The sequence below is a fragment of the Rhinichthys klamathensis genome, unplaced genomic scaffold (assembly GCF_029890125.1).
Source record: "Rhinichthys klamathensis goyatoka isolate OS25496 unplaced genomic scaffold, OSU_Roscu_1.1 h1tg000907l_1, whole genome shotgun sequence".
NCBI lineage: Eukaryota > Metazoa > Chordata > Actinopteri > Cypriniformes > Leuciscidae > Rhinichthys > Rhinichthys klamathensis.
In genome coordinates, this window is record NW_026607253.1 from 82,754 (window position 1) to 108,402 (window position 25,649).

At 40.1% G+C, this 25,649-nt stretch overlaps 1 protein-coding gene across 3 annotated transcripts in view; it reads right to left on the reverse strand.

The window, feature by feature from the left end:
- Window positions 1–25,649, reverse strand: part of draxina (dorsal inhibitory axon guidance protein a) — a 62,517-nt gene that overhangs the window by 6,458 nt on the left and 30,410 nt on the right. For 2 of the 3 annotated variants that reach the window (XM_056244082.1, XM_056244083.1), the window contains exons 3-5: window positions 23,675–23,910; window positions 604–724; window positions 246–338 (exon numbers count right to left, since the gene is read on the reverse strand). In XM_056244082.1, coding sequence (XP_056100057.1) covers window positions 246–338; window positions 604–724; window positions 23,675–23,910 — 450 coding nt within the window. The remainder of the gene's footprint in view (window positions 1–245; window positions 339–603; window positions 725–23,674; window positions 23,911–25,649) is intronic. The other variant, XM_056244084.1, reaches the window with a different exon arrangement.

A 25,649-nucleotide genomic window follows, 5' to 3' on the forward strand; every position in this document is an offset into this window, starting at 1 on the left:
TTTGATCAGTGCTTGTCAAACCAATTTTGAGGACCCCCCACCATGGAACATTTTGGATATCTCCCTCATCTAACATCTTATTCAACTCACCAGCTCATCAGTAGAGACTGCGAGACTTAAATTGGGTGTGTCTGACGTCAAAGACATTCAAATGTGCAGTGGAGGGTGGGGTCGTCCTCAGAACTGGTTTGAGAAGCACTGTCTTTGATAATGGTAATATTAAACAATTATAGGGGTGCACTGACCTGGAAGGCAGTCAAGATGATGGTCACATGGTTCAATGACTTCGGAATCAAGCGTTGTGTTCCCATTGCTCTTGTTTTTGCTGCGGCGTTTATCTTTATAGATGGAAATAGACAGACACAGGCCTCCTATGAAATCCTTTATTCAGAAACAGCTGTGAATTTGCTAATTATTTAGGCACAGAGGTTTAAATATCTGGGAGAACTTCAACCAATCTTATAATCAAATATTTATCCTGATCGTTGAATATATCTTGGTCTTAACACTCCAAGAATTAAAACAAAAACTACTGCTGGAAACAAATCTGATGGACAATAAAATAACTGTTATTGTTTAGACCTTGAGAATGTGCTTTCATACCTTTTCTTTTGTTGGATGGCCAAGTGTCTGCAGGCTTCATATCCTCATAATCAGTCCAGTCAAAGAGCGTCATGTCCAGAGTGGGCATCACCTCCCCTTGAACCTTCCCTCGACCAGACTTCTGAATAAGACAGATTTAAAACATGGTTTTAAACAGGTTTATTCTGGGTGATCAACTTGACATCACTTTCTAGCAAGGTGCTAATTCAAAACCTGTGATATGACAACTTTGCATTAATTTGCATTACAGGACAACTATGAAAAAAACTAGGCATATATTATTCATTGGACCAAAACCCTGCATAGTAGAAGGATGTTATGTTACTTCATCTTCTATAATTAAATATCTAGGTGTTACATTAGGCAGCAAATTGTTTTTTGAAAATAATTCTTTCCATTTTACCAAAACTTCTTCTTCCACCTTATGCCAAACTATGGAAAGTGTTATCTGTTTTTGATGCAGAAAAGCTAGTTCATGCATTTTTGACCTCAAGACTAGATTATTGTAATGCACTACAAGCTGGCGGCCCTGAATCCTCCATAAACAAGCTCGAGACTCTAGACTGGCTAACTGTTAAATTAAATGGCTTAGCTCATTTGAATTTAACCAATCTTCCATCACACTACAATACAATATCAAAGTCCACTCAAGAAGGTAGAGCTTATTTGCATTTGGCTCCTAAATTCTGGCATAGTCTGAGGATGGTCTGAGAACCTCTTTAGTGGGGTTAATAGAGACTGCACAAGTTCCATTTTGGGTTCCGCCTTACTTGCGAAAACTTGATGACGTCAAATATGGATGACTTACAAGACTGGCAAATTATATCATAATCATCACAATTCACAAGCTGAAATCATCACCTTAATACACTGAAGGTGAGCACCATTCTTTCTGTTTAACTAAATACATGACTTGTATTTTCTAAGAGCTGTATATTATTGTCATATCATGAGTCAGGTTCCATTTAACATTTTTCTCCAATACCTCTCCACCAGTGGAGTTTTTTTTTTCTTTACACAAGCTTGACACGTTTCCATCCAAAGTGGCGAATTAAACTTAAAATTTGGAATATCACATATGCTAATAAAGCACCCTTTCCATCATATGTGTTCAAGAGAATAAAACCTTCACTAGCTGGGAAACTGGTGAAAAGAATCATTAATAAATAAAGAAAAGTTGCTGCAACAAGAGAAGCCTGTGACACTTTTCCCTGCATAATTATAAATAAATAGAAAAACCTACATTATAAATGACTTGTGCCTCATGCAATACCCCAATGAATGGCTGCTTATGTGGGGTTAAAGAGATTAAAGGAAATGTAATGCTAGATTCCCTATTTATTTGAACCCAAAGACATTGTAACATTGAAACATGCATTTTCCATAAAGCTGCTTTGAAACCATATGTATTATGAAAGCACTATACAAATAAATGTTTTACTTAAATACTTTAGAGTAGCAAATTAGCTCAAGGGAAATATGAATTATTAATTATAACTCATTATAATTAATTATACATATTTTGATCAGCTAATAGAATTAACTTAATGTATCAGAATTAATATTATGATCAATTAACCTGCGAACACTCAGTGTTAATTGTTTATAAATTCTAAGAAATGTTAATCTCCGGGGTATGGGAAATTACTTTCTTTTAGTTTTTTTTTTTTGAGAAAGCATACAGAACATTTTGCAGTAAAGAAAGAAAACTTATTCGACCACTATTACCCCCATAACCTCCCTTCCCTCACCCACCCCATTGCACTACAGGACTTGGACAGATACATAAATAAAATGGGATAAAATAAAATGAATACAGAGAAAAACAAATAAAATAGTAACAATAATAACAACAACCTAAGCAGTAGCTGCAGATTAAATATCCAAAATTTCCTTGACTGTAAATACCCAATTTTTCCACATAGACAAGGTCACAGGTTTAGCGTCATTAGTCCGCGCAGACGACAGTTCCAGATATAATATCTCCAAAAAAAAGAGTGTTGCCAATGCTTTGTAGAAAGGTCATGAGGAGGTTTCCAGCGTTGAACAAGTAGCTTCTTTGCAGCAGTCATGGCAGCTAGCCAAAATTCCTGTACCTTCTTACTTAGAGGAAATTGAGAATTGTCATTCCACAATAAAATGGCAGGATCTTTGGGAAATCGAATAGTAGAAGCCTTTTACAAAACATTAAGCACCATATTCCACAATTATTGCACATCTGGAAAGTCACAAAGCATATGTATCAAAGTGTCCACGCATCCAGGTCCACAAAAATTACAACTACGAATGGGGTGATGGACCCATAGCATATCGTTCACGTGTGGTTAGATATGCCCTTTGAATAACTTTAAAATGGATGAATTGGTGGTTAGGGTTCGTGGATGCATGTAATGAATTATCCCACACTGGATCCCATTCGATGATTCTGTTAGAAGTATTCAAATCCAATAACCAAGCTCTAGCTTTAGGGAAATTATCTGTATTAAGATTTAAAAAGCAAAGATAGTCATGTAGCAGACTGCAATGGTATTGGTCTCTGGTGCTAGGGGAGATGGAAAGGATATTTAATATTCAATTAGATTTTGACCCAGTCTCACTTTTGTTGGATATACCTAATAGATGCATTACTTCATCTGCTAATAAGAAATTGTATAATATTCTATCCTTTGCTGCCAGGAAAAATATTTTACTTAATTGGATCAGTGATAAATCTCCATCCCTTTGCTTAAAGGATGGAACAAGATCATTTTTGAGTTGATTCCCCTGGAGCGCCTTACCTATGTATTACATGGGAAAACAGGCCAGTTTCACAAAGTCTGGACCCCATATCTGGACGCTTTGGAACCTTGTCTTCGCCCTATTATTTTACAAGGAACATTGTAACTGTAACTTTCTGGACATTTAACCTTTTTTTTTTTTCTTTTTTTTTTTGTGTCATTCGCTTCATCTTTTGGAAATGTTATTTTATACGTTATATAAGTGTTGTTGTTTTTTCCTTTTTGTATATCTGCCTTATTATGGTATGGTCCTGTTTTATATATAAAACATTTTATATATAAATCTGAGCTATCCTGTTTTTTTTTTTGTTTTTTTTGGTTGATGTCTTGTTATATTTGTATTTTAAGAAAATTCAATAAACATAATTATATATATATATAAAAAAGCAAAGATAAAAATAAGAAACAGTTCTTGTGCTTGTTGCATTGGAAATCCAATTCACCACCGAGGGAGATTTGTGCCCCAAGATACCTTATGGGCATTTAACACAGCACACAATTTAAAATATAAAAAATAAAATGTTATGAGAAATATTGAATCTTTCAATTAAGTCTCGAAAACCCAGGATTGATTCCTCTCCTTTTATGTAATTTTACATTGCAATACCTGTTATAGCCCAGGATGGCTACATAAAAGGTTGCCGATCAGAAAGTAAGTTCAAATTACAGGCTCCTATCTTTTTAAATATTTGGAGAGTGTAGAAAAAGTATAGGACCATAATATAATGAGCACTTCCTGTCTGAAAGGCCTGAAAATAAAAAAATCTTGCAAACGAATTGTTGAAATGTTCTCGTTTTCTATTTGTTTCCATGAAGACTGTGAACAAGGATCAAACCATTTCATGACTGAGAGCAGGATAAAGGACCAATGGTACCATTTAAAATTAGGGCAGCCCAATCCACCTTTTATTTGACTTCTTTGAAGTGTAGACCACTTAATGCGGGGATGCTTTCCATTCCAAATATATTTTATCAGTAAAGAATCTAGCTTTTCCAATAATTTACTGCTGGGGGGAGAGGAAGCATAGAGCTAATAAAATGGATGCAGGGCGGAATATAAATTTTTGTTGGTGACATTTGGGCAGATGGTAACGAAGGCAGACAAACCCACCTTTAACTTTTCCATAAATTAACTTTTGAAATGAGGGCTAAAGTGGACCTCAGCTCAATCCCTAAGTATTTGACTTGTGTTTATATCTGAACAATACTTGGAATAGAGAATTTTAAACCATCTGAATTGAGAGGCATCAAAATAGATTTAAAAAGATTCATTTTAAATCCAGATAGTGTGCCAAATTCATCTATGATTTGGAGGGCATTAGGAAGAGAGCGTTGTAGATCAGATAAAAATAATAAAGTATCAACTGCATACAGTATATATAGATAGAATGGATTGATGAAGAAATCGGGGTAATAAGTTTACACTGTCTAACGTACTGAGCCAGAGGTTCTATTGATAAGTCGAACATGAGAGTGGAAAGCAGGCACCAGGAAAGCAAGCACTGTCTCCTGCCTCTGCAAATATCGAAAGTGTCAGAGATGAATCTACCAGTACATACCCTGGCCATGGGATTAGTGTATAGATTTTGTATCATTCTAATAAACTGGTCACCAAAATTGAACTTTTTCAACGTATACCATAAATAGCTCCATTCCAGCCGATCAAAGGCTTTTTCAGCATCAATAAATAGGAGGCTGCTGGGTGTTTCTAATTTCCCGGATTCAGCAATGATATGTAACACTCGACGGACATTATCTAAAGCTAAACGTCCCGTAATAAATCCCGATTGATCTGGGTCAATTAATTTATGTATCACTGACTGTAGACGTCTGTCAATAACTTCAGCATACATTTTTACATCGTCGTTAATCAAGGAGATGGGCCTGTAATTAGAACAGTCCGAATGATCTTTGCTGGGTTTAGGTAAAACCGTAATGAGAGCTGTATTGAGGTCTTTGAGAAAACAGCCCTTGAATATGATTTATAGTGTGTAACCAATTGTGGTCTAGTAGATCCCACAGCGCCAAGTATAAATCTAAAGGCTATCAATTCCCGGGGACTTTGCTTTATTTGAACACAACACTGCTGTCACAGTCACCACCTCCTTCGCTACATTTACCTGCATCCTCATTGGCCCTCACCTGCACCTCCTTCACAATCACCTGCATCTGTCAGCGATCTCCCTCATTAACTTCACCATGAAACTACTCACCTTGTGTTCCCTCATCGTCTAGTCTCGTTTTACCAAAGTGTGTGAAACTTGTAGGACCTTTATCTCCCGTGTCATCTTCTATGTACCTCCAGCGATCATCTCCTACGTTCTTCTCCAGCGATCCTCTCCAGCATCTGTGTCCTGTGCTTTCCTCTCCCTTGTGTTGGCCATTTACCTGTTAGTCTGCCCATTGCTGCAAAATAAACTCTATCACTTGTTCTTCTGTCTCCGGGTCCTCTGTTCCATAACAGAAGACTGGACCAAGACAGATTGCAGCACAATGGGCATCCTCCTCGACCCTCAAGATCCCACCGACCTACTCTTCAACATCACCCAGGATCACCGCCCGATCGAGACCTACATCGAGGAATTCCTCCACCTCGCCCACCAGGTGTTCTTCTGGATAGGTCAGGACGATCCACTCTTTAGGCAATTCCCAGCTACTGCCACCACGTGTTCCTTGAGGGAATACATTGACAACATCCTATGGGTGAGTGGATCGTCCTATATGATAGAAGAAGTCTCGGATTCTCTTTCCGTCTCCGCTGTCCTTCCAAAATCTTGACCCCTCATGGCTGCCACCCTTCCAGAGTCTCATCCCGCCAAGACCTCCCTTCCAAAGTCTCGTCCCGCAGAGAGCACCCTTCCAGAGTCTTGTCCCGTCGAGAGCACCCTTCCAGAGTCTCGTCCTGCCGAGAGCACCCTTCCAGAGTCTCGTCCTATCGAGAGCACCCTTCCAGAGTCTCGTCCCGTCGAGAGCATCCTTCCAGAGTCTCGTCCCATGGAGGGCATCCTTCCAGAGTCTGGTCCCATCGAAAGCTACCTTCCAGAGTCTCGTCCCGTCGAGAACACCCTTCCAGAGTCTTGTCCTGCCAAGAGAACCCTTCCAGAGTCTCGTCCCATCGAGAGCACCCTTCCAGAGTCTCGTCCTTTCGAGAGCACCCTTCCAGAGCACCTCCAGCGATCATCTCCTATGTTCTTCTCCAGCGATCATCTCCAGCGTCTGTGTCCTGTGCTCTCCTCTCCCTTGTGTCGGCCATTTACCTGTTTGTCTCCCCATTGCTGCTAAATAAACTCTATCACTTGTTCTTCTATCTCCGGGTCCTCTGTTCCGTAACAACTGCTTAGTTCTTCTAAGGTAATTTCAGAGTCAAGGCTGTCAGCTTCCTCCTTTGAAAGTATGTTTAAATTCAACTGATCAAAAAACTTTTTTAACGCTTCGGGCCGCCTCAGTGCCTCCCGAGTCCCTGTGTTTCACCTCGCTGCCCCACCCCGGGTACGTCTGTGGTCCCGTTGGTCCCGCTTGCACTTTGTTTGGGAGCCTGGCTAGCGCTCCCCAGCCCATCCCGCCATCAGACTTGGCTATGCGATTCAGTTCGCCCGGCACCCACCCAAGTTCGGGGGGCATCTACTTCACCTCTGTGCTGAGCTGCGATGCCCCTGTCTTGCGGGCAGAGATCGATGTCCTATTGGCGAAGGATGTGGTCGAGCCGGTACCTCCAGCCGATATGAAGACAGGGTTCTACAGCCCCTACTTCATTGTACCCAACAAAGGTGGTGGGGACGTGTGGGTACGGTCAATCTTGGACTTGCGAATCTTGAATCGGGCCCTGCACAAGCACCCCTTCAAGATGTTAATGCATAAACACATTTTTTAATGCATCCGTCCCCGATATTGGTTTGCAGCGATCGACCTGAAGGACGCGTACTTTCATGTCTCGATTCTCCCTTGACACAGACCGTTTCTGCACTTTGCCTTCGAGCTACAGGCGTATCAGTATAAAAAGTCCTACCCTTGGGGCTGTACCTGTCGTGGAGGCAGCCATTGTTCCGCTCAGTGAACGCGTAGTTCGCATTCTCAACTATCTCGATGACTAGCTGATTCTGGCTCAGTCTCGGGATCAGTTCTGCGAACACAGGGACATGGTGCTCAGTCACCTCAGCTTGTTGGGACTTCGGGTCAACTGGGAAAAGAGCAAACTCTCCCCTGTGCAGAGGATCTCTTTTCTCGGAATGGAGTTGGACTCGGTCAACCAGACAGCACGACTCACAGAAGAGCGCGTCCGGCCGGTGTTGAACTGCCTGAATTCGTTCAAGAGCAGGACAGCGGTTCCACTGAAACTTTTTCAGAGGCTCCTGGGGCATATGGCAGCCGCAGTAACGCAGCTCGGGTTGCTTCATATGAGACCGCTTCAGCACTGGGTCCACGGCTGAGTCCCAAGATGGGGTGGCAGGACGGCATGTACCGGGTGCCCGTCACCCCGCACTGCTGTCAAACATTCAGCCCCTGGTCGGACCTTTCATTTCTACGGGCAGGAGTTCCCCTAGAACAATTCACGGATGCCTCTGCCACCGGCTGGGGGGGGGTCACGTACAACATCCATGCAGTCTCGGGTCTGTGGACGGGGCCTCAACTGCATTGGCACATCAATTGCCTCGAGTTGCTTGCAGTACATCGAGTTGCAGTACATGCTTGCCATATAGCCTCAAGGGGCCGCTATATGGTCGACAAGGTGGTCTACACTCCAGTCATATGTCGCAACTCGCCCGTCATCTCCTCCTATGGAGTCAGAAGCATCTGAGGTCACTTCGTGCCATTCACAACCCTGTCATGCTCAATCGTGCAGCTGACAAGCTCTCACGACAGCCTACGCTTCCGGGAGAGTGGCGTCCATCCGCAGGCGGTCCAGCTGATATGAGACTTCTTCGGAGCCGCACAGGTAGGTATGTCTGCCTCTCCCCTCAACGAGGCGCCTCTATGCACTGAAGTGGAACCGGTTCGTTGAGTGGTGTTCTTCCCACCGGGAAGACCCCCGAAGATGTCCGATCAGAGTTGTGCTCTCCTTCCTGCAAGATGGGTTGGACTCTCCCAATGGACTCAAGTTGTCCTGAGACCCCGGCCTGGATACGTGCCCAAGGTTCCTAACACTCCCTTCAGGGACCAGGTGTTGAACCTGCAAGTGCTGCCTTCGGAGGAGGCAGACCCAGCCCTGGCTTTTCTCTGTCCCATCCGCTCCTTGGGGTTTTATGTGGACAGAACAAAAAGCTTTAGGGCCTCAGACCAGCTCTTCATCTGTTACAGAGGCCAGCAAAAGGGAAAGGCTGTCTCCAAGTAGAGGTTAGCCTACTGGATAATGGATGCTATTGTCTTGGCGTACCATTCCCAAGACGTGACTTGCCCGTTCGGGTTGCGAGCACACTCAACTTGAAGTGTTGCTTCCTCCTGGGCGCTCCTGCTCGCTGACAGATATATGTAGAGCTGTGGGCTGGGTTACACCCAACACGTTCCAAGACTGGCTAATCCAACCATCTGCTAGCTGTCTTACGTCACTGAGGACAGATAAATCCCATCACATAGAGACTCTTTCACCTAGATATCATCATATAGAGACTGTCTTTTTCCCGAATTAGGAAATACAAAAAACTCCCAATCCCATTTAAGGGTAAAAATTGAATCGATGTTCAACACATAAAAAATAGATATAATACAGATGAACAAATGATAAAGCTCGGGTTGCTGAAAATTCGATCCCTTACTTCAAAAGCACTTATTGTTAATGATATGAATACAGATTATAACCTAGACGTGTTGTGTCTGACAGAAACCTGGCAAAACCAGACAATTACATTACTTTGAATGAGTCTACCCCCCAAGATTACAGTTATAAAATCGAGCCACGTCTGAAAGGAAAAGGGGGTGGTGTTGCTGTAATCTATAGTAATATCTTCAGAATTACCGAGAAGTCTAGTTTCAAATATAATTCTTTTGAAGTGTTGGTGCTTAATGTAACACTATCTAGTGTAAATGATAAATCACGCTTCACATTTGTGCTAGCTACTGTATACAGGCCACCAGGGCATCATACAGACTTTTTCAAAGAATTTGCTGTTTGAGTTAGTACTGGCGGCAGATAAAGTCCTAATTGTTGGTGATTTTAATATGCATGTAGATAACGAAAAAGACGCATTGGGATTGGCATTTAGAGACATTCTGAACTCTATTAGAGTTCGAAAACACGTGTCAGGACCCACTCATTGTCATAATCATACTTTAGATCTAATATTGTCACATGGAATTAATGTTAATGCCGTTGAAATTCTGCAGCAGAGCGATGACATCTCAGATCATTATCTAGTCTTGTGTATACTCCATTTAGCCAAGGTTGCAAAGCCGACTCTGTGTTACAAATATGTTAGAACTATCACTTCTGCCACTAAAGATTGCTTTATTAATAATATTCCTCATCAGTTTCATCTCCTCAGCATCCCAGATAGCTTAGAAGAACTCGATATTGCGACAGAAACTTTTGACTCTAGAGTCTTTAGACACAGCTGCTCCTTTGCGCTTAAATAAGATTAAAGAAAATAGTCTAACACTGTGGTACAATGAGCACACTCAGGCCCTAAAGAGAGCAGCCAGAAAAATGGAGCACAACTGGAAGAAAACAAAACTAGACGTTTTTCGAATTTCGTGGAGAGAGAGCACGATTGCGTACAGAAACTGCTAGATCTGCTTATTTTTCGAATCTCTTAAAAGAAAACCCTAGGTATTTATTTGACACAGTGGCTAAATTAACAAGAAATAAAGCTTCTACTTCTGAAGTTTCCAAAGAGCATAGCAGTAATGATTTTATGAACGTCTTTACTTACAAGATTGATAATATTAGAGAGAACTATGCAACCATCTACTACAGTACCACATTAGGCAATGCATTGTAGTGTCCCTGAGGAACACTACAATTTCCAAATTCCATTCATTTGTTGCAATAGGAGAGGAAGAATTATTAGCATTTGATACCATTGACCACACCTTTTAAATAGACTCGAAAATTATGTTGGCATTAGTGGAATTGCATTAGCATGGTTTAAATCAGTGTTTCTCAACCAGTGGGTCGCGACCCACTAGTGGGTCGTTGTTCGTCCTATAGGGGGTCGCGAGACTTTCTCTGTGTTAACCGGCACAGCCAATAAGTGGGCTTCACAAAAGGCTCATTGCAACAGGCTACGTTACATGCAACCAAATCCAAATAATCCGTTAGTAAACGCATTGACGGTTCAATCGGACTAAAAAGCCTTCATGTAAACACCTTAATCGATCCGATTGAGCTCGATTCGAATAAAATTTCAATTCGATTGAAAGGTTTATTCCTTTTCTAATCCAACTGGGAGGACATAAACACTTGATCGGATTGAAAACCGAAACTAAAGGACTGCGCATAGCATAATGATGACGCGCTGAACGAGCTGTTCTTCCTTTTAAATAAAGTGTCGTATAAATGAGCGTACCATCATTCTAAAATTCTCCTTTCACTCAGCGTCTGTGAAGTGGAGCAGGACAACGTCCCACCAGTCCTTGTTTCAGACTCTCATTCACAGACGACTGGTTTTGGGTGCTGGGCATTTTTACTGCGTGATAAATAAGCAGCACGGCACAACGGTTCATATGCTCACTGTCTCCAAATTATGACCAGCAATGGATAAATATTAAGTCTGCTGTTTAAAACAAATAAAGAACCAATGTAAGAGAATAGTTAGTATGCGCAAACAGCGGGAAACTCTGTATATTCGTGCAGTGTGCGCATGTCAAAAAAATATAATTCGATTTGAATCTTGTGACATATAAACGCGCACATTAACCCGATCACGTTTAGCGTTCATGTAAACACTACATTCAGATTCATCAATCGGAATGAATTCAGTCCGATTGAAACAAAAGTTGTGCATGTAAACGTAGCCGATCCTCCAACGAATCGTAGGCTATTTTCATTCCTTGGATTCAAACCAGAAATGAATATCCACAACTCGCAGATTGTGCAACGAAGTTTCTCTTCCCATTTAGCACTACTATCTTTGTGAGTCGGGATTTTCAACAGTGACTGCAACGAAAACAAAAAGCAGGAATAGGCTGACAACTATTATTTGTGTGCGACACTACGAGTCACACTTTTCCAAATTCCACCGCGTCTGCATATGATCATTTCAGAGCGGCAGTCTCAAGTAGGCTATCACATTAACGTGAGTAAAAAAATCAGTTTGCCAGTCTGCCTAATTATTGAAAATGTTTGTGTGTTTTCGTGATTATCATTAATTATAATAAGCATATAGGCCTACGGTGATAGCCTAGATCTAAAGAGGCATTTCAGTTATTGATTTATTTAGTGGGTCATATGACTGGCATACAAAAGAAAAGTGGGTCGCAGTAGGCAAAAGGTTGAGAAACTCTGGTTTAAATCATACTTATCTGACTGTTATCAGTTTGTAGCAGTAAATGAAGAAATGTCTTATCGATCACAAGTTCAGTATGTAGTAGGGCTGTGTATCACCAACAATGTCACGATACGATACGCATCACGATACTAAAGCCACGATACGATACGTATCACGATATGGATCAATTTGGAATTTAAATTTCTTTTGAGCTGAGTTTAGTAACAGTGTTATAACAGTTGTGATAACTGAAAAACAATTTAGTTTTTGTCATAAAAAAACAATAAATAAAATAAATAAAAACAATAAATAAAAATGTTTAGAATGGCTTTTCCTTCTGCTTTTAAAGTCTGCCTCAATAACTGAAATGACAGTTATAGTGACACTGAAGCATGTCTACACTGCTCAATGACTAAACAAAACTTAAAACATTCCATAAAAGCAAAAACGGTAACAACTTAAATTTAACTTAGTTTTCTCAAACTCTTTATAACACCTAGTATTTAACAATTGGGTCTTAAGTGTTGAAATGTGCACCAAACAAAGTCATTTCTTCTATGTTGAAATCATTTTAAATGATTACATTTTCAGATTTTTATGCCGAAACAACAATTGATTGACATGCTCAGGGTTAAGAGAGTGAGAGCAGAATATCTCGCTTAACTTCATCACAACCGCGAATTGACATACCCAACTGTAGTTTAAAATCGTTTGAATGTTTAAACTGGTAAGACTTAAAGACGCGCAAATGGTAAACTTTAATGCTGGCCCGATTATGCAAATGAATATTCCGTCATGTCCCGACTCCTAAATGCGAGCGTGTAGTTGCACCGGCTCCAGCGCTTGACGCTTGCCTTGAGCAGCCCGTTTTGAGAGACGAGAGAGAGAAGACGCAGCACCATTGAACTCACGCTGTTTGTGAAATTGCGTCTCGCAGAACGTTTTAAAACTACTGATTTGATTTTATAATCTGTGTGGATTCATTTACTAATACAACCTACATGCTAAATCAATCAATGTTTGCAGGAATTTCCCGCATTATAAGTGGGAGAGCTGCGGGAATGATTAAAATTATGCGCAATACCTGTGCCGAAATTCGAGCCCTGAATTGGCTACATTCAAAAGCACAACAGTATCGATACGGCAGCTGCTGTATCGATACGCGCATCGCCAGGAGTTCATGACGATGTATCGTTGTATCGATATTCTGAGCACAGCCCTAGTATGTAGTACCACAAAGCTCAGTACTTGGACCGTTGCTGTTCACTCTGTACATGCTACCCTTGGGAGATATCATTAGGAAGCATGGGATTAGTTTTCACTGTTATGCCGATTATACTCAGCTCTATATCTCTTCGCGCCCCGACAAAACTTGTCAATTCAAGAAACTAACGGAATGCATATATGATATAAAAATTTGGATGACTAGTAATTTCCTATTACTTAATTCTGAAAAAAAAAATTTGTTTCTAATGATTGGACCAAAAACCTCCGCACGTACTAACCTAGAATACTGTCTAATAATTGATGACTGCTCTGTCAAGTCTTCATCGTCGGTTAGGAACCTGGGTGTGCTCTTTGATACCAATCTTTCATTTGAAAGCCATGTTTCTAGCATCTGTAAAACCGCATTCTTCCATCTTAAAAATATATCTAAATTATGACATATGCTTTCAATGAAAAATGCGGAACAGTTAGTTCATGCGTTCATGACCTCAAGGCTAGATTATTGTAATGCTCTTATGGGTGGTTGCCCTGCACACATAATAAACAAACGACAGCTGGTCCAAAACGCAGCAGCTAGAGTTCTTACTAGAACCAGGAAGTATGACCACATTAGCCCGGTTCTGACAACACTGCATTGGCTCCCTATTAAACATTGTATACATTTTAAAATATTGCTGATTACTTACAAAGTGCTAAATGGTTTAGCTCTCCAGTACTTGAGTGAGCTCTAAACACATTATAGTCCTTCACGTCTATTGCAATCTCAAAACTCTGTGCAGTTGATAATACCTAGAATATCAAAATCAACTGCAGGCGCTAGATCCTTTTACTATTTAGGACCTAAACTCTGTAACTGTCACAATTATGTCTAGTTAGATTAGTTTTCATGGACTTTTAGTTTGTATTCATCTGTTGCCTGTTTCCTTTGTTCAATTTCCCGCCACTCATCAGTTTCCATGGACACTCATTAATTATCACAGCTGTTTGTCATTGTCTCATTATCACTGTGTATTTAAGTTACTCTGTGTGCCCACTTCAGTTGTCCGGTATTGTTGATGTATTGCGTGCGACACTCTGTCTAGTTGCTCTTCCTACACCTTGTTCCTACATAATCTGAGTCTACTTTGATTTTAAATAAAAGGACTTATATCTGATCTTCTCTGCCTTTCATCTTCATCATCGGACTGACAGCGTTACAGGAACAGTCTTCCTAACATTGAAGCAGACACACTCTGTCAGTTTAAATCTAGACTAAAAACACATCTCTTTAACCTGGCATACACATAGAAAATTATACATTCCTATTATTCAAAACAGTTAAATGATTATTAGGCTGCATAAATTAGGTCAGCCGGAACCGGGAACACTTCCTATAACACCCGATGTACTCGTTACAACATAAGAAGAATGGCTACGCTATTGTTAGTCTTTCTGCTTATTCCGAGGTTTACTGTAATCAGCTGGATCCAGGTCGTATCCAGATCAGATGGTGGACCTGCACCTAGACACGACCACAACGCATAATGTAGTCAGCCGGATCCGGGCCGTATCCAGACCAGATGGAGGACCTGCACCTAGACACGACCACAACTAGACCTCCCCTGTGAAGGCCTCATCGACACGACAGCCATTGGTACTGATCCTGAAAAAACCCATCTCCATACCGGCGTGACTCCGATCTTCAACCAAAAAAATATATATTTATATTAGAGGTGGGCATAGATTAATTTTTTTAATCTAGATTAATCTAGATTAATATTGAAATTAATCTAGATTAATCTAGATTAAAATGGCTCATTTGAATTCTCCCGAAGGCATTCAGAATATGTGTGCTACCCAAATAATGACTAAAAGTAAGTCTTTGAGAATAGTTTGCCTCGCGTAGGGATGTGCATTTCTGCCAAAAATGCCATTCGACAATCGAGGAGCAAAAGTCGAATATCGTTAAAAAAACAACAAAAAAAACGCAATGACAGAAAGGGAGGCCAATTTCATCTTTAGCGATTTGTCATCAAACAAACTGTTTATTAATTGAACAAGTAACATGTTTTCGTCCTTTTTTTTAACATAGTAGGCTAATTGGAAGAAGAAAAAAAACAATACGCATGACAGTCCGTTTTTGCATCGCCAATGCTCGTTAGATCAAAAAATAATGTCATCATATGTCATAAGAATTTTATGTGAACCTGCCTTGTTACTGCAATAGCCTCATTTTTAAACAAATTAGTTTCAATCAATGTAAACTATTCGTGTGATTATGCCACTGCGCAATACACGCGCAATACACACACAATGTATTACCTGAATGAAATGAAATCGAATGTATCGTCCTGTGGAATCATTCATTCACAGACAGCTTACGAAGATGTTCAACTAAAAAAGATCTTCATCGCTGGCAAAAATATGATGCATTTGCAGATTTGCATTCACTAGACTAGACTGTAGATCGGCCACTTCATCCAACGCTCTTGATGCTCTTAAATCTTCCTGTTTCGACTCCGAGTGTGAATTGAAAGCGCTTCAGACGATTCAGTGCGCGAGGAACTGAACAGATCAACTGATTCGCGAACCGATTTAGACAGATCATCTGACAACTTGTTTGATGAAGTCTTTGAACAGAATCGACTCAAAAGAGTGATTCATTGTAAATGAGCATCGCTCATGCCCATACAAAGGACACAGCGCGCTTGGAATAAACTCATTTAACAACGTATTGCATTAAAATAAAGTAACGAGAGGAACGTCGCCCAACGTAACAAAGTAAAAGTACACCTTGTGTCCCTGACAGGAAAATACCCTACTGCGCGATCTGTGACAGTAGGCACGGCGTCATACTACACATTAGAATTGTGCGAAAATATAACGATATTCGAAAAAGCTATTTATGATCCCAACCCAACTTTGATTAATGGCGATATTTTTTTTATCGCCCGATAAGAGTCTCACGTTAACGCAGCACGTTAACGCCGATAACGGCCCAGCACTAATTTATATATACTTTTTAACTACAATTGTTCGGATTGAGCTGATCTGCAACGCGCCGGGAACTACGTCATCACGTTGAAAGGTCACGCTCGATGTCGCCGGCGCCGACGGAAGTTCTGCCCCACTGTTTACAAAGCGACCGTTCAAAGGAGGATAGTTCAAATTGTATTGTATGTTGAATGACATATTTATGTCTTTGTGTCATATTATTGTTTAAAATGGTCCTTACGTGTGCGTATCCTTGGTGTTTAAATCTCATCGAGGGTGACCTTTCAACATGATGACGTAGTTCCCGGGGCGTTGCAGATCAGCTCAATCCGAACAATTGTAGTTAAAAAGTATATATATATATATTTATTTTTTTTGGAAATTGACCTATCGTTTCGCTAGATAAGACCCTCTTCCTCAGCTGTGATCATGCACAGCCAGTTGAAGCACTTCAAAGACCTTTGAAACTGCATTGATTTGGACTTCAAAACGTTGGTGTCCATTGAAGTCCATTCGAAGAAAAATCCAGAAATGTTTTCCTCAAAAAACTTATTTTCTCTTCCACTGAGGAAAGAAACACATGGATATCTTGGATGGCATTGGGGTGAGTAAATTATTAGGAAATTTTCATTTTGAGGTGAACTAATCCTTTAAGTGAGAGTCACAACATCTGGTTACAGGACACCGGAATACTGATAAGACTGGAATTTACAGACACCTGGTTCTGCCTGTGTGTTAGCTTTATTTGGGATGCTATAGTTGCAGTTTTCAGAAAATGGTTCACACACATGGTCCCAACACAGTTTGTTGGGATATTGGTTTTGCCAGATTTTTCATTAAATATAAATAATAATTTGTGTGTGTCTGATTGGTCCAGATGCTACATTAGTTCAAAAATTAAACTTGGAAAAGTATTTGTGCACCAAATATAGGATGTTGGTTGAAAGAAATGATAACAAATATGTCAATGGAAAAGATAACTATGATAACCTTGAAAGATTTAAAGGATAAATATGATATTTTTTCCGGAGTTTGGGGACCTTTCAGATTGTTATTAAAACATTGTGTGTGTGTGTGTGTGTGTGTGTGTGTGTGTGTGTGTGTGTGTGTGTGTTTCTATTCCGATGGGGACTTAAACCTGAATGCACACAGACTCATCGGGACTCGTGTCACTGTGGGGACCTAAATTGAGGTCCAATGGGTACACACGCTTATAAATCTTACATAATGAGTTTTTTTTTTTTTATGTAAAAATGAAGAAAGTTTTGTGTGATGGGTAGGTTTAGGGGTAGGGTCTGTGTAAGGGGACAGAATATACAGTTTGGACAGTATAAAAACCATTCCGTCTATGGAAATTCCCCACAAAGATAGCGAACCAGACTCTGTGTGTGTGTGTGTGTGTGTGTGTGTGTGTGTGTGTGTGTGTGTGTGTGTGTGTGTGTGTGTGTGTGTGTGTGTGTGTGTGTGTGTGTGTGTGTGTGTGTGTGTGTGTGTGTGAACTCCTGTAGAGTCTGTGTCTTTGCCAGCGGGTGGAGCAGCGGTGGCACTGACGCAGTAAAGTGAACAGCATTGAAGATAGTGCTCCTCTGAGAGGCGAATGACTGGAGAGAAGGACAGAGAGAACCAGAGTAATTACTGACTTCTGCTCAGAGCCTCAGACTGTGTTTGTGTGTGTGCTAAAATGTTTTATTTATTTTTGATCACATCTGGAAACTGGATCATTTATGAAATTCCATCAAGATACCACATTCTCTCAGTTTTCATCTGAGTGCAAACTGTATTCCTTTATAAAATACCTTATAATTAAACAATATGGAGTCATATAGACAAATGGATAAATATAGATTGATTTACTCAAAGAATGGCAGTTAGATTAAGTGCATACTGAAGATCTGTCTTTGTATTTCTTTATCTGGGGCTGTTACTAATCGAAGGCTAATTAAAACCGTCTATGGTACTTTAAATCATTGAACTGAGATCTACAACAACATTTGAGTACCAGCCGGAGGTTTGTGTGTTACAGTCTCAACTCTTAAAGGACACAAGCTTGTCTGTGTAGCCATAGACAGCTCAGCATGTTCATATTGCCTACAATTGGCACAGTTCCCTTTATTATTATATAGCTTACAATGCAATACTTGTTTAATTTCTTTTTCTTCTTCTCCATCTTCTGCAATTAATTAAGTCTGACTCTCTAAGTTGGTGGCTGAAGTTTATTAAGCAGATCAATGTTGGGATCAGGGTAAAAAAAAAAAAAAAAAAAATCCCACCAACCAACTGGTGAATGCCCAGGTTTACCTGCCATTTGTAACCCATTATAGCCCAGTTTATGTTAAATACTAGCCTGGCAAGCCAGACCTACATCAAGATGTTAGGTCTGGGAACTCACAGTTGGCATACCTCAATCCGAGGGGCGGGATAAACGGTTGTCTTTCAATATCCCTCGGCACGCAATAGGATAGCGCTACAACCAACCAGAGCAACGAACGGCTGTGGCTGAGTGAGTCCCATGCGTTTTTCCACCAGTGAACCAGCTAGTTGGTATATTAAACTTTTGCCGTATCCGGTTGTCAAAACTCTGAACACATCTTCCTTTTTTAGGAATGACTTAAAGCTGCTGTAGGTAACTTTTGAAAAAATGTATTTGCTAAAACTGTCATTATGTCCTGACAGTAGAATATGAGACAGATAATCTGTGTAAAAATCAAGCTCCTCTGGCTCCTCCCAGTGGTCCTATTGCCATTTGCAAGAAATACACGCTCCCGGTCAGAAACAACCAATCAGAGCCAGGAGGAATGTCTTAGCAGTGTCAATCACGCTCGTGTACTCGCTGATCACATCCCTCTCTTGCACAGTGCGAGCCGTCGTTCAAACTCAAGATTGCCGGCGTGCTGCAGCTGTGCTCATGACGGAGAAACAACCTAAACTGCCAATTCTCGAGTGACACCTGCTCATAAAACAAAGAGGTAAAAGGAAAAAGACTGATGACGATAAACAAGCGAAAAAGAAAGAATTACACAGAGCCCATTGACTCGGTGTCAAAACTCTAGCCGCATAACATGTAGATAAAATGTCACGCACTCTGCTAAGCAACAATTGAAACCTGCTAATTCACTGGCTTGTCATGTTGCTGAAATAATGTACTAGCACACCTTATCTAGCATTATATATCGCTAGAATAATTACTTGCATACTGTAACGTTAGTACCGTTATATTAACGTTATCTTACTAGCTATTTATAACTTATAGAAAGAGTGCAACGTTATAAAGTTACATGTAGGCTATTGCAAAATACATAATGATTTGAGGACCAAGTTTGTAGTCAAAGTATGGGCAGGTCATAGTCAATGTAAAGCATATTGTTGACGTTTAGTCCCTATAGTGAATGTGCCATATAACTTTTTATCCGCTGTTATCTGTGGCCCTGTTTACTAGCCTGCGCGTTCACGACAGGCTCCGCTGTGGAGGACGAGCTGTGGAGGGAGGGCTGTAGCGCAGCAGAGAGCAAGGGGGTGGGACCTGTAAGTTGTGCTTGTTCAAATTTTCAGGCTAAGTCAACGTTTTCTCAAAACTCCCTACTGCAGCTTTAAGTGGCGTTCTCTTAACTCCAAGTCCTCCAGAGTCGCGGCCAAATCCGATTCGAAAGACCGCTGTTCGCCAGCAGCATCTTCTTTGTTTTCAAGCATAGGGAAATCACCTATGGAAATCACGCGGAACCGTCATAACTCTGCCGTCATTATGTTAAGCCCGCCCACCAACTCTATACACGATCTGATTGGCCGGACCAGTTTTTGGTTTTTCCAGCTCAAAAGTCTATGGAGAGTTGCTAGACCACACTTTGCTGCAAAATAATTTTTGCTGCCGCTAGAGTGCGTCTAGATTTCTAGGCTAGTTAAATACAATATTAGAGCCAGTATTTGGAGTTAGACAATGTGAAGATAAAGTGAATCTGCAGGGTTTTGTGTTTAATGCATGTGACCATTTATCAAACCATGCCATAGTTTCAAAGTGAACTAAACTCAAGAAGACCTCCTGACATGGTTATTTTGGAGGTTTCACATACACTTGCATGATTTTCAGGGCTTTTTTTTCTCTGAAATGCTCTTGCGCAATGTACATGAGTGGCAGTGTGCTGCTGAAAATCTGCACAAACAGCTTCTCATACATGCACATCGGCAGGTCTTGTTCTGTCTGTTCATCAAGATACAATAAAATGTGTTTTTTTTTTCAAGTGTGTCTGTTGCTTGCATCTAAACAATAGCATTTCTTGTCAGATTTCTGAGATGTCTCACAAGTCTCATACAGTCACTTAGATGAGCAAAATTACATGCCATTGCCTTCATCTGATTGTTGCCAGGTGGTAAAATCCTGGTTGGGATCTTTTGAAATAATGTACAGAGCAGTAGGTGCTACCAGCCTGATCTCATGAAATGCGTCTCTACAATGTATTTATCGTGCAATTTATACTCAAAAATTTGTTTTTATGTGGATATGATAAATACATAGAACAATAAATACAATGCATGCCATAGAGAGGCATTTTATGAGAACGGGTTGGTGCTACTCACAGAAACAACCGAAGGTTTGACTTTAACATATTTTGATCTTCTGGGCCCGTATTCCTAAAGAATCTAAGAATCCTTTTAGAAAACTCTTAATTTAGCTTAAAAACTTTTACGTAGGAGTCTTAGCTTAAGAGTGATTCGGGACCGATCTGAGAGCAACTCTGAGTAAGGAAAAGACAAAAACTCTCATCTTAGTGAGGAGGCGGGGCTGACCCCGTTGCTATGTATGACACAATCTTTTGAAGACTGTGATTGGTTGGTTGTCCAAGAAGGAAAAAAAAGAGCCATTTTAAGTATAGAGTTTACTCACACACACACACACACACGCACATTATTTTTATGTATATAAATCCTTTTTTTTACCTTGCTGTTAATTTGATTGGCTTAGAATGATAAAAATTGTTCCACTCTTTCCAATTACACTGATTGCTGTCTATTTAAGTGGTGGTTTGAATGTTTGTTTTGAAAACATGGATTAAAAAACAAGAAAGACGAGAAAGCCTGACTGGTCAGAAGAACCGTGTTTACTGTTAGCCGAGTTAGTGGATGAACACTAGGCCGTCCTTAAAGGAAAATTCGGGCAGGGTGTCACAGCATGGAGCGAGAAGCGGACGTGGGAGCTTATAGCGCACATTATTAACGGTTCATTCCCCTGCTTGTGCGCACCAGGGAAGCCTGCTATATTCATAAATACAGTTTTTTGAGCCTGCAAGGTGGGAATGTCCAGTGGAAACTAAATGAACTGCGACACAATAAGAGGTTCTGAAAGTGCTGTAATGTTTGTGTGATCACTGCTTACAGAAGGTTGTCACAGACCCAAATTACTATTGCTTTATTGCATTTTCCCATTTGCCAAATATCTTAATGTAGTGATCATTTCTGGCGTTATGGCATTCCTGCGCTGTGTCGGAGATATTAGCGTGTCTCTAATAAGATCAGTCACAAACATGATCACTACATTAACTACATCACACACTGTCGTCATCTATTGTCTGCATCACATTTCTTCTCCCTCTTCATCGTTCTGTCATTTTCTCCTCTGCTAAAGAAACTCTTAAGCCTCTTAAAAGTCCTCATCCATACTCCTAACAATTTTGACCTTAAGACCTCTTTTAAGGGTTAAGATGCTTTCTGAATTACTTTTTTCTTTACTAGGATTTTTTCTTTAATTTTAAGAGTAAACGCCCACATTTCTAAGAATTTTCTTAGAATTTTGTCACTAGGAGCTACTTTTTACATTAAGATTCTTTAGGAATACGGGCCCTGGTGTTTATAAAAGTAAATCCATCCAAAAGTATCCATCTTACCTCTATTTCTTTACCGTGACTTTAAAAAAAAAAAAATACATTGAACTCTTATCTTAAAAGATCTTAAGAATAACCTGTCTCCTCAAGATATGATCTATTTAAGAGTAAAGTTTGAAAACTAGCGACTTCTGTTGACGTAATGGGCCCTATTTTAACAACATAAGTGTATGGTCTAAAGCACACAGCGCAAGTGCACTTAGGGCGTGTCTGAATCCACTTTTGCTAGTTTAACGGCGGGAAAAATGGTCGGTGCACCCGGCACATGGTCTAAAAGGGTTGTCCCTATTCTTAATGAGTAATGGGTGTGTATTGGGCATAACGTGCAAAAAAAAAAAAAAATCAAAGTCTCATCTCCCATTACATTTAAAAGCCAGTTGTGCTCGCGTCATGGCGGATTCGCTACTTACATGGCGGAATTTGCAAGCAGAAAGACTGAATGCTTCTGCAGAGAGGAAACGGATCTGCTCGTGCACGAGGTTAAAGCGCACAAGCAGACCATCTACAGTACAGGACAAGCCGGATTACACCATATCTACCATATGTACACAATAATAATCTTTTACATTGTAATCCTTTAATTTTTAATATTTGGCATGTTTGTGTGCTGCTGCGCGACCCTGTGTGTGTAATAAGCAGAGTGCAAGCGCATTGTGCACCCGGCTATAGGCGCACATTAATAATGCGTCCTTTATATTACAAAAAAAAAAACTGCACCATTGACATTAGACCAGGTTTTTGTTGGTCAATGGTGCAGTCTATTTCAGTTGCCTCAAAATAGCAACATGCCAACAATGCGGCGCACAGATGGGCGCAAATGCATTTGCTATTTAAACAACGTGGCGCAGGAAATGATAATGAAAATGATAACGGCGTCGGGCTGAAACTAGCAAAAAAAACACTTGTGTCGCACCTGCCGCTGCATTGTGCCAGGTGTATGAGAGGGCCCAGAATGTTCACCAGAATCAGCTTATGCTGAAATTGGCCATCATAATGGCCCACCCGCAGATGCTAATGTCAGCTAAGCCCTGATCTATTTGTATCACATTCGCCAGCTTTCATTTTATTTTCTTGATTATTTTATTAAAAACATGATGTTTTTACTGCTTTGTAAGCATTTGTATTTCCATGAGGAAATGCAAATCTAGTTTTTAATAATATCAGTATCCAGGCCTAGTGATGCCTCTCAAGGGAATTTAAATAAATACAGGGAGTGGTAAAAAGATATCTAGGGAGAAGAATGGAGCAGAACAGATGGCTGTGAGAAAGAGGAGCAGGAGGATGGGCGAGCGACATCTCACCCCTCACTCGCTCTCTTGACAGCTCCCATCCTCCATCTCCTCCCTAGTGCAAAGCGAGCTGGGTAATTTTACTTGTGTACAACCAAGCCCCAGGCGGCACTCTGTAATAAGCATGGCACAGAAGCACAGGTAAATAAATCTGTGTGATGAAGCACCATACACCACAAGGATGACAAGTACCTCCACTACTGGCTCCAAACAGCATTTCAGTATCTACTGTATATCTGCCATGGTGCGCAGTTCATATGAAGATGTTCATTTTGGGATCTAACAACAAAATGACAGAGTGGAAAAAGACTCAAAATGTCCAAGCAGCTAAATTTTTTACAATACAATAAGGATGCTGGTGAGGTGTTTAACCAAGATCTTGAAAAAAAAATCTCTGTCTTTTTCCCCCAAACAATGCAAAAACGCTTCAGCAGATTTTGTTGGCAATCCTCAAGAGTATATGAGAGGAATAACAGCATCTTAGAAAACTAAACACTCTGAACAGCACAACAGACCTTCGTATTCAAGGACGCTTCTGCTCGCCAGGGTACCTGGGGTTTGGTGGAGGCTGGGGGCAGTGTTGGGGGATGCTCGTCGATTTCCGTGGTTACCAAAATGGGGGAGAGACGGGAGGGAGCTTCAGTGAGTGGAGTATTGTCGTAATTGGGAGAGGAGGTATAAAGACCATCATCAAATGCATTCATGTCCTTCAACAAGGAGTCTAATTCTGGTTCAGGGTCATAGAGATCCCCTAAGAGAAAAAGAGAGAGAAACTATGGTTGGTTTTTAATCAAATTAGCATTTAAAGTCCAGACCTGGCAATTTTCTGAAATCACTACTTACACTACTCCATTTAGGGCCATTTGGACACCTCAGGACTTTATTGTTTAAAATATTTAATTTACAAACACTGCCGGTCAAAAGTTTAGAATAATTATGATTTTGAAAAATGTTTTTGAAAGAAGTCTCTTATGCTCAGCAAGGCTGCATTAATTTTAACAGTAATATTGATGGAATATTTTACAACTTAAAATAACTGTTGTCTATTTTAATATATATATATAAAAAATAAATAAAAACTCTGTCATCGAGAGAGCATTTTAAACATTTATTTCTGTGATGATGTCAAAGCTGAATTTTCAGCATCATTACTCCAGTCTTCAGTGTCACATGATCCTTCAGAAATCATTCTAATATGCTGAGTTGGTGCTCAAGAAACATTCCTTATTATTATCATTGCTGAAAACAGTTTTTGTTAATGCAACCCCTCACAGTTGCATTGGATTTTCTCCTTAGTGTAAATGTTGAGAGGTCCATCTATCACTGTTTTCCATGTTCGTAGAGTTAGTTTCTGGAGTAAATATATCTAGGCGTTTCGCATATGTTCGGCCAATCAGCTTACACTTCCGTCCACTATTGTGCTGGGTTAGACCCTACTCCGAAGTATGAGCTAATTTAGTTACCCCAAAAGGCATTTCTAGAACTAAAATCGTGCTAGTTCCTGCGGTACGAACACGCCAAAAAGCGGGTACTTCCACTATTAGTTCTAAAGGTTCCTCCAGTGCAAAACCCATGGGTAATGGTGATGGGTTACCATCAATTGTTTGGTTACCCATATTCTTCAAAATATCTTCTGTTGTGTTCAGCAGAAGAAATAAATTCATACAGGTTTGGAACAACTTGAGGGTGAGTAAATGATGCCAGAATTTTCATTTTGGTGAACTATCCCTTTAAGACATGTTAGTATTGTAACTTGTAAGGTAAAATAAAAGTTTCTGTCTTAATTTTTTGTATTTCGTTTTAAATAATAATAATGATTTAAAAAATATATATTATTCAAATAAATAAAAAAACTGAATACAAATGTGAACACAGACACTATCACAACTAAAAAAGAGTCCTCTCCTTTTTTTTCTCTCTGTTCAATCTGATCACTAAAAGAAGTCTTGGTTCTTGTAAAGATTGAAGCCAATTGTGAAAACCCAATGCAACTATTGCCATTGAGAATGGTTTCTTTGTTCTTTTGCCTGGATGTTACAACAAGAAAGATACAACATCAGAACCATGAACATGCGAGTACGTTCTTAAATTATTATATACATTTTCATTTAAAATCTCAGGTTTTTTTTTTTAAGAAAATCTGTTTTATGTCAAAGAGGATTGGCTGATAAAAAAACGTTTGGGAATCCCTGCCAAGGAGAAAAGAAAATCATACAAGTCTGAAGCAATATGTGACTGAGCAAATGTCAACAGAATTGTCCTTTTTGGTAACAATTGTAAAATCTTATCTGGCTAACTGAGTATAGTTAGCCAGAAAATATTTTACATTCTACAAAGAAAGGTTAAAGGCATTGTTCACAGAAAAATGAGGTTCCACTTTATTTCGATAGTCTTTGTTTCGATAATTCTACTAACTATAAGTAATTTTGCAACTACATGTCAACTAACTCTCATTAGAGTATTAGTAGACTTTTAGTAGACTGTTAGGTT